The following is a 10,673-nucleotide window of genomic DNA, read 5'->3' as shown; positions in this document are numbered from 1 at the left end:
GTGCAGCGACAGGTGCGATGTTGTTCCTCGCTCCTGCGGCAGCACACATCGCTGTGTGTGAAGCCGCAGGAGCGAGGAACTTCACCTTACCTGCCGCCGGCTGCAGTGAGAAGGAAGGAGGTGGGCGGGATGTTTACATCCTGCTCATCTCCGCCCCTCCACTTCAATTGGCCGCCTGCCGTGTGACGTCGCTGTGACGCCGCACGACCCGCCCCCTTAGGAAGGAGGCGGGTCGCCGGCCAGAGGGACGCCGCACGGCAGGTATGTGCGTGTGAAACTGCCGTAGCGATAATAATCGCTACGGCAGCTTTCACTAGATATTGCACGTGCGACGGGGGCGGGACTATCGCTGCAGCATCGGTAACACATTGTTACCGATGTCGCAGCGTGCAAAGCCCGCCTAAGAGTACTGCTGAGAATCTGCATTTGTTGAAGTTAGGGTCAGCTAAGGGCCATTTGGGCACCTCACCTTACAATTCAAAGGGTTGTCCAGTGAAAACAAGATATCGCCTAGCCAAAGGCTAGATGATAACTTATTGATTGCTGGGTGTCTGACCCTTGGGACCAGCACTGAATGGGACGCTTTTATCCCCATTTGTCACACGGATATTTTCACAAACCAACTGTCATGGCGGTGTCAGGTTCTGTTCAGATTACAGATTCTGACACTTCGAATGAGACATACTTTGGTGTCTGGGATCAAATCAGGCAGACTCGGGCATCGACCTGATGTGCGCTGATTCATAGGCTAGCAAGTATTAATCTCTGCTAGTCTGCTTGTTAGTCTCCTTTGATCACTGTTGTGGTGAAGCCAATCACATCTGCTCCCCTACTATTTATGCTGGCTGAATCCTTTCACCTATAGTTTTATTTTAGTTGGTCTGTTGAGGTGTGGTGTTCCAGACTATTTGGTGGAGGTATTATTTATTGCTTTGTACGGTTTTGGAATTTACCCCTGATATCTTTTGTATCTTGTACCTTCTTGCTCTTGTTTTCCTCCTCAATCTCTTATTGTCTAATCCTGTGTATGTGTGTGCAGTGTGTTAGAGTTAGGTTTTTCCCTTGTCTGTCTTTAGCTGTGGTTAACTTCACATTCCTGTCCTGTCCTTCTCTGGAAGGAGGGGTGGTATCAGATTAGGTCTGATCAGGAATAGGGCCAGGCATGGGAGTCAGGCATCTCCACCATTAGCAGTATTCCTGAGGTTAGGGATAGCATAGGGCCCCCTAGCATGAGAGACAGCCTAGGGGCCCCTATCCCTCATTATCCAACAGTCATATCATGACACCATTAGAATGGAATGGATAAGCACTTTATTAGAAGTTTATTGCATATCAATAGGATAGGCCATAAACAGGGGCGTAATGATCGTGCTCACAGGAAGTGTGACTGGGCCCAGCTGAAATGCATTGCAGCACAGAGAGCTGGTGGGTCATTGTACTGCAATGTGTCGGACACTAATTAAGGCTATGAATAGTCACTGCTTCCCATGCCCATAATCCCGGCCATCTATTTGCACCGAAGCTGGTGCGGAGAGGTCCACAGGATTATGGGCATGGGAAGCAGTGAATGTTCATGTTCTTTAATAGAAGTAGAAGTGACCTCCTGGTAGCCGCCTTCCTGCAGTGGCTGGGCTGTCACATGTGCCACTATTACAGAATATGGATATTGACTGCTTCCCACGCCTATAATCCCAGGCACATGGAGCGAATGTAGCGGCAGTTGATGACGGTGTAAGTGGGCAGGCATCACAGTGATGTTGTGCGCTGCGCTGCTTACACGCTGAGGTCAGTTGCGGACATGACAGCATTGGAGGAGGACATTGGGGGAACGGAGGGAAGGTGAGTATAATTGATTATTTTTTATTGCTACGTGCAGTGTGATGAGAAATCATATGTACCAGGATGCGGCCAGGATAGGGACATATACCAAGATGGAGCCATGATGGGGACATAAACCAGGATAGAGACATCTACCAGGATAGGGCTATGATGGGGACATATATACCAGTATTGGGCTATGATGGGAACATACACCAGAATGGGGCCAGTATGTGGACATATATACCATGATGCTGCCATAATGGGGGCATATATACCCGGATGGGGGCATATATACCGGGATGGGGCCATATATACCAAGATATAGCCATAATGGGGTCATACACTAAGAAGGGGCCATATACTAGGATGGGTCCATGATTGGGATATACATACCAGTATAGGGCCATATATACCTGGCTATAGCCATGATAGGGTCATACACCAGGATAGGTCCATGATAGTGACATACCAGGATGGGGCCATGATGGGGACATATATACCAGGATGGGGACATGATTGAGACATATACCAGGATGGGGTCATGGTTACTAGAGTTTAATCATTTTTTTTCCTTGCATATGATAAGCTTTTATCAATCTTCTCCTATTGAGCAAACATGAAAATTAGACAGTACATGAATGGAACACTGATAGCACTGAGCGCTTTCTCAATTTTTCAAAGACTTATAGACTTGCATTGGTGAGTTTGATCTCTGACTCACTCCATGGAGAGTATAAGGCTATGGTCACATGTTGCGTTTTTGGTGTATTTTTGCTTCTGTTGTGGTGAATGAAACTAACTTTATTTAAACATGTACTGTAGACAGATGAAACATCAAATATGTAGCAAAAATGCAGCTTTTTTTTGACTGCCAAGAGACCAGGTTTCTCAGCAGGAAAAAAAACAGCAAAAACACAGTAAAAATGTGTGAACACAGCATAAGGATACGTTCCCATGATTAGCTTTTGATGAGTTTTTGATATTGCTGAATTTATTAGGTAAATTAGATTACTTGCGTTTTTTTAGGCTGCTTTCACACATCCGTTTTTTCCTGTGCGGCACAATCCGGCGCTTTGCAGAAAAACCACAACCATTTTTTTTTTGCCGCCGGTTGCGTTTTTTTTTGCATAGACTTTCATTAGTGCCGGATTGTGCCGCATGGGCTTGCGTTCGGTCCGGTTTTTGCCGCATGCGGCAGATTTAGCCGATGCGGCGGCCGGATGGAACGTTGCCTGGCACGTTTTTTTGTCCGGCAAAATAAAACGCATCGCACCGCATCCGGCCGATGCGGCGCGATTTGCAATGCATGCCTATGGATGCCGCATGCAGTGTCCTGCGGCAAACATCACATCCGGCCGCCGCATGCGTTTTTTTCCACTGCGCATGCTCAGTAGCCTGCCACAAGCGGCAAAAACCGGACGAGCCGCATGTCAAACACTTATGCAAAGGATGTGGTTTTGTCGCCGCATCCGTTGCATAGGTTTTAGAGCCGGATTGGCCAGCTCTGCTAAAACCGGAAGTGTGAAAGCAGCCTTACATGTGTTTTTGTGTGCGCTTTTTTACATATGTTTTAATCACGTTTTTGACGTTTGCTTTTTGTCTCCTGTTGGTTTGTCATAACTAAAATAAAGTTGCTTTGTTTTTAAGCTTTACTAGTATTTGGTTTTGACAATATTTTATTGATAAACTAATCTGCAGATTACATATATTTTTTATGTCTTTCCGCAGCAGAAACACATTTAGGCTATGTGCGCACTTTGCGTCGGGGTAGTTGCAGTTCTAAACGCATCCTCTTGCAGAAATGGTTTTTTGCCAAAGTTACTTTTGACCACAAAAACGCTATAAATGCACGTGTGTATTTACCGTGTTTTAGCCGCGTTTTTAGCGCTTTTTACCTGTTTTTCCATTGCTTAAAGTCAGATGCGTTTTGATTACAAAGACACTAGTAAATAAAGTTTTAATAGACAAACACTATGAAAAACGGAAAAAAAATGAAAACATATAATTATTTAAATCTTAACGAAAATAGTTATATTTAATATAATTATAGCGGTTTTATACTATTTATGGCTAAAATAACAATAAATTAATATTTTTTATTAATTTAATTGTCGTCGGACTATGTGTGTAAAGGGACATATCAGTCCATTATTTTGATGTCAGAAAAGCATGTTTTCTGCAGCTAAAAAGCATGCAAAACGCTGGAATTTTGATGTTGCTTGCTTTTTGCAACTTCTCATTGATTTCAATGTTAGCAAATCACAGCCCAAATGGCAAAAACAATTGACATGCTGCTTCTTTGAACGCTGAGTTTTTGCCCAAAAATATGCAAATGAAACGCTGCGTTTTGAACAGCAAAGTGCGCACAAGAAATTCCCATTTCCCATAGGGTTTGCTTGAAAAACAAAACGCATGCATTTTGGCATGAAAATGCTGCAGTTTAAAACACTGCTGAAACGCAGGTAAAAACGCAAAGTGCGCACATAACCTAAAAACGCATGCGTGTTTTTTATCTGTGGATTTTCTGTATCTAATGCAGGTGTACGGGGAAAATCCGCACATAAAACTAAGGGTACCTGCAAGAGAAATGGACATGTTGTGGATTTGAAACACTCACCACAGATCAGTTTATACTGAATAAAATAAGCACACTGAACATGAAACTTCTATAAATCCCCTCCACTTTGCTGGAACTATAAGATGCTACAATTCTGACAGTGAAAATACCGCATCAAAAACTCAGTGCCACAAACTCACTAAAACTCACAGCACCAAAAACTCACTAAATACTCACAGCGCCAAAAACTCACTAAAACTCACAATGCAAGAAACTCACAGCGCCAAAAACTCACTAAAAACTCACAATGCAAAAAACTCACTAAAGACTCACAGGGCCAAAAACTCACTAAAGACTCACAGCGCCAAAAACTCACAGTGCTAAAAACTCACTAAAGACTCAACACAAAAAACTCACAGCACCAAAAACTCACTAAAGACTCACAATGCAAAAAACTCACTAACAACTCATAGTGCTAAAAACTCACTAAAAAGTCACTATGCAAAAAACTCATGTGCAACCCCCACGCCAGCAGTCGGGCAGCTCGGATCCGGATCCGCAGTGTGCCTCGAGGGATTCTCCGTACCCGGGTGTCGCACGGACACTTCAACTAAAAGGGGACGTGTATATATACGGGGATTGCTGTAATCACTTGCTGACGCCACCCACGGTATGTGATGAGATGTATCACCACCGCAGCTGTTGGGGAGCACCCGGGGGCGACGGGATAGCAGCTCGATGTTAACCCCTCTGTGGGTAAGGGTGGATGCCCCGGGGCTCAGTCTGTCTGTGCTGATGATGGTGATTGCAGGGGCAGGCGCGCCCGGTCAGACCGGGGGATGTCAGTGTACAAATGAATCACACAAGTCCAACGGTAAACCAAGGTGCTGGTGGCCGGCCGCCGCGACCGGGTGTATTCTGGTCCCTCACCCGGGGTGATGGTCTGTGTCACTTTCCTCTGCACTATTCTTAGTTCTCCTTGGACTTCTCAGTATAGAACACGGGATTCCGCTCCCATAACTACAGGTGGGAGCCTTGCTCGCAGACGCTGACCTGTGGGATCTAAAGGGGCCCTGGCGGATGCCCTATCTCTCTCGTTGGGCTGCCGGTCTGCTTGTTGGGACTTTGGGTGGGATAGGACATGTAATCCTGTCCTCAACTGGTTAATTAACAAAGTCGTTGGTTCCGATCTCTGCTCCAGGGTCCAGGGTCCAGGTACCCCCTCTGTGCACGGTTTCCGGGTCGGTTCTCTGGTGTTGGTACCGGCGGGCTCCTACCCTGTCCCGGTCCACCTCGGATCTCCGGCAGCCATCTTGCCGTCTCCTGACAGACACTGACCACCATCTGCCACCTAGCCAGTACTCCGGGGCTCTAACCCCGACGCCTATCAACTCTGACTTCACTTGACTTAACTTCACTGAACTTGACTGAGCTTAACTTAACTTGACTGACTCTTTTCCCGCCCCGGGTTCTCTAGACCCCTAGGTGGGCATTTCCTTTCCACCTGGTTCCGCCCACTGGTGTGCCTTTCTGACCCTGGGGGGGGTGACTAGGGTTTTGCTGGCTTGGTGTAACCCTGTGAGGGAAGGTGTTATGTGGGGGCCTACTTCTGTGTGCGACACCTGGCGGCGCCAGGGCATCACACTCACAGTGCAAAAAACTCACTAAAAACTCACAGTGCCAAAAACTCACTAAAGACTCACGGCGCCAAAAACTGACTAAAGACTCACAATGTGAAAAACTCACAGCGCCAAAAACTCACTAAGGCTATGTTCCCACAGGGGCTTTTTTGGTAAGTTTTTACTGCGTTTTTTAGCTGCAGATTTGCCTTGGTTTTTTTGCAAATCCATGCTAATAAAAAGCTGCTTTTTACAGTTTCAGCAAAGTTATGAAATTTCTGAAATCTCATGTACACACACACAGGATTTTTTCCTGACTATTTTGTCAAATACCTGCGTTTTTGGTCAGGTTTTTCAAGAATGAGCATGTCAATTCTCTCTGCAGATTTGCTGCGTTTTTTCATTGATACAACCCATTTTGTAGAAAATAAAGCAGCAAATCCGCATCAAATCTGCAGCAAAAACGCCACTAAAAACGCATAAAAAACACACCAAAAACGGAGATGACTCAAAGGAGATTTCCTGCCACAAGATAAGGTTTTGGTCAGGAAAAAAAAAATTCCCAAAAAAGCCCTGTGTGAACATAGCTTAAGACTCACAATGCTAAAGACTTACTAAGGCTGGAATCACACTTGCGAGTGTAAAATCGGTCCGATTCTGATGCTGGAAAGCCGGACGATTTTAGTTCACTTTTCATCAGTGTGCTGTCAGTGTGCAATCAGTTTTTACCCTCAGCAGCTACTATTCATGTACTGTCATGTACAGGAGCATTTACAGTGTTCTCTGCTACATGTGTGAAATGTATTGAGAAAAACAGATGTCACTAGGATGGTGTATGTGCCGTCCGTGTGACATCCGTTCTTTTTCACACACCCATAGACTTTTATTGAAGAGACTCGTGCGAGAAACTCACCAAAACGCAGCATGCTGCGATTTGTTTCTCAGTCCGATTTGGACTGAGAAAAAAATAGCAGATGGGAGCTGCCTCATTGATTAACATTGGTCCGAGTGCAATGCGAGAGTTAATCGCAAGTGTGAAGCCAGCCTAAGACTAACAGTGCTAAAAACTCACTAAACACTCACAGCACCAAAAACTCACATCGCCAAAACTCACTAAAGACTCACAGTGCTAACAACTCACTAAAAAATGACAGCGCCAAAAACTCACTAAAGACTCATCAGGGCACAGAGCCTAAAGGGTTAAGGGGGCTTTACACGCAGCGACATTGCTAGCGATGTCGCTCGTGAAAGCACCCGTCCCCGTCGCTTGTGTGTCATGGGCAAATCGCTGCCCGTTGCGCACAATATCGCTAGGAGCTGTCACACATACTTACCTTCCTAGAGACGACACTGTGGCCAGCGAACAGCCTCTTTTCTAAGGTGGCGGTTTGTGTGGCGTCACAGCGACGTCACACGGCAGGCGTCCAATAGAAGCGAAGGGGCAGAGAGCAGCCGCATGGAAGTCACGCCCACCTCGTTGCCGGAGGACGCAGGTACGGTGTTGTTCGTCGTTCCTGGGGTGTCACACGTAGCGATGTGTGCTGACTCAGGAACGACGAACAACCTGCGTCCAGAACAAGGAACGACATTTGGGAAATGAACGACGTGTCAACAATCAACGATTTGGTATTTTGCATCGTTAGCGGTTGCTCGTGCATGTCACATGCAACGACGTCGCTAATGAGGCTGGATGTGCGTCACGAATTCTGTGACCCCAACGACATCTCGTTAGCTATGTTGTTGCGTGTAACGGGGCCTTAAGAGTTATATCAGCACAATACATGGATACTGACATCCATGCTTTTCATCACTCATCACAAAAAACACAGTGCAGAGGAATACACAAAGTAACGTGTTCAAAATCATTCACCGTTTACTAAGATTTGCTGCATGCTGAGATTTATGAGAAATGTTAAAAAGTAGTAGCTTTTTTGAGTAAAAATGGCCCATTGAGTTCTGAATACTGTATAGAAAAAAATGTCTAGTGCAGCACTAGTCATATTTTCCAGTAGTCAATATTTTATGTTTTGTTGCCCTTTAACAAAACATCCACCTATGTTCTTGTCTCTTTTTATAGCTGCAATTGCTTCTTACATGTGTGTAGTGTACTCTGAGGAAGGAGCCATAAATCAGGCTCCTTATTGCTGCAGCAGATCAAGGATCATTCCTGTACCTAGAGATATGTTCAGCTAGGTGCATGTGGGAAGGAGCCTCCTCCTCCTCCTTCTCCTCCTCCTCCTGCTGCTGCAAGTGTTTCCCTGGAGGGTGGGGGATATCAAGCTGCTCATTACCCCAGTTTGAAAGTCTGATGAGTTTGCTGGTCAGCACTGGGAGGATCACTGCCTTAGGGGATCCCTCAGGGGACCCCATTAATTACCACCCCCTGGGGAGCCTCTTGCACCATGAAAATGCAGCTGAAGGTAATGTACAGAGTTCCTACACTTTTCCTACAGTTTTTGTTTCTGCAGGCAAACGCTTCACTTTTCAATATAGTGGCAGACAATTTTGGGAAGCTTCTTAGTATACGATTATGAATGTGCATTACTTATTACATAGAAGACTTGCTGGTACTTGTAGTATACCAAATAGCATGATTAACTATCATGACAGCAGTATAATGAGAGAGACACACACACACACACACACACACACACACACACACACACACACACACACACACACACACACACACACACACACACACACACACACACACACACTTTTCATATGTATACCATGTGCATCCTATATTACAGTAGTGTTTGTTCTTAGCAGCTGCTTTGATAACTAATGTGTGGTATTTCACTGCGTACTATAGAAATATTAGGGACGTACTAGTAATTGCTGTAATGCAGATGTGTTAGTCACACAATGGCTTCTTCTTCTTTTCCTTTTTTTCATGTGGATTTCCAGAAACTACCTGATCTTAGATGTTACTATGGCATCATGTTGTGTCGGATAGACACATTTATATACACTTCAGTATGGGGTTTCTATTTATTACACACTGTTTTGTCCATTGCCATCCCAAACCCAGAAGATTGTCCATCTAGAGGACCCCAGGTTTACTTACCCATATTGTGATTAGAAAAAATGGTATCGGTACTGCTGCCTGAAACAGCTTATTGGTTACCATAGTAACCGTATAACGGGGATATATTATGTTTAAGACACTGCAGTGTGAAAATGCCAGTTCTATAAGGTAAGCCATCACTTGGAGTGTCATAACCGTATGTATTTTAGGCTGATTTATCTTTTTTTTTTTTTTTTTTTTTATTTGTAACAAAATTAAAAAGTTTGATTTCATAAGACAATTGAGCCATGGCTGCTCCCGCTTTGAAACAATAATGCAAACAATAATAAACCGAGACTCCCTGCCAAAGCCCCTGCCTTGCCGCCGAGACTCCCTGCCACCGAAGCCCCTGCCTTGCCGCCGAGACTCCCTGCCACCGAAGCCCCTGCCTTGCCGCCGAGACTCCCTGCCACCGAAGCCCCTGCCTTGCCGCCGAGACTCCCTGCCACCGAAGCCCCTGCCTTGCCGCCGAGACTCCCTGCCACCGAAGCCCCTGCCTTGCCGCCGAGACTCCCTGCCACCGAAGCCCCTGCCTTGCCGCCGAGACTCCCTGCCACCGAAGCCCCTGCCTTGCCGCCGAGACTCCCTGCCACCGAAGCCCCTGCCTTGCCGCCGAGACACCCTGCCACCGAAGCCCCTGCCTTGCCGCCGAGACACCCTGCCACCGAAGCCCCTGCCTTGCCGCCGAGACACCCTGCCACCGAAGCCCCTGCCTTGCCGCTGAGACACCCTGCCACCGAAGCCCCTGCCTTGCCGCCGAGACTCCCTGACGAAGCCACTGCCTTGCCATTGCTACTCTCCATTCTGTGTTGACAATGTATCTACAATACGAGACTCTTGCAGCCAGTTACGGGCCAATACATTATCTCTAACTCAGCACTGTGATAAGTGATTGGCTGCAACAGTAACAAATACAAGTGCATCTCAATAAATTAGAATATCATCAAAAAGTTCATTTTTTCCAGTAATGATTATTATTATTATTATTATTATTATTATTATTATTATTATTATTTCTTTAGCGTCAACATATTCCGCAGCGTTTTACAATTCAGGAGGTCTTCTACAAACAAATGACAGTTATAGAAAATACAATGAATAGAGTAAGGAAAAAAAAAAAAAGAGATAACCATTGCTCTACAATGAGATGGGGGGTGGAAACAAGGTGCAAGTGCTTATTTACAATGACAATCCCGAAATGGGGGATAGATAAGGGATGCCTTAACCAGTTGGCCAGAAGCTTGAGATGCATTTGGGTGCAGTGGAGTTTGATGTGGAGTTATGCAAATTCAATTTGGCTAGGGAGTGTGATAGGCCCCCTAAAAGATGCGTTTTTAGGGAGCGTCTGAAGCTGAGTAAGTTGTGATTCATCCTAGCTTCTTGGGGTAGAGCATTCCAGAGGATTGGTGCAGCTCGGGAGAAGTCTTGGATCCGGGAGTGGGAAGTTCGGATTAGTGTGGATGCCAGTTTAAAGTTATTTGCAGAGTGTAGAGAACGGGTAGGATGATAGACAGAGAGGAGGGTGGTGATGTAGGGGGGTGCCGCACTGTGGAGAGCTTTGTGGGTGAGAACAAGCAGTTTGAATTGGATCCTGTGATCTATA

The 10,673-nt window shown here is 45.7% G+C and overlaps 1 protein-coding gene across 1 annotated transcript in view; it reads left to right on the top strand.

Moving 5' to 3' along the window:
• The first annotated feature begins 8,306 nt into the window (after positions 1-8,306).
• Positions 8,307-10,673, top strand: part of TRPM6 (transient receptor potential cation channel subfamily M member 6) — a 340,636-nt gene continuing 338,269 nt past the window's right edge. Inside the window, 1 exon segment of the mRNA XM_075318063.1 lies at positions 8,307-8,417. Coding sequence (XP_075174178.1) covers positions 8,400-8,417 — 18 coding nt within the window. The 5' untranslated portion in view covers positions 8,307-8,399.

This window comes from Anomaloglossus baeobatrachus, chromosome 1 (assembly GCF_048569485.1).
Source record: "Anomaloglossus baeobatrachus isolate aAnoBae1 chromosome 1, aAnoBae1.hap1, whole genome shotgun sequence".
Taxonomy (NCBI): Eukaryota; Metazoa; Chordata; class Amphibia; order Anura; family Aromobatidae; genus Anomaloglossus; species Anomaloglossus baeobatrachus.
Note: the sequence above shows the minus strand (reverse complement) of the source record. Positions and strands in the feature narration are given on the sequence as shown.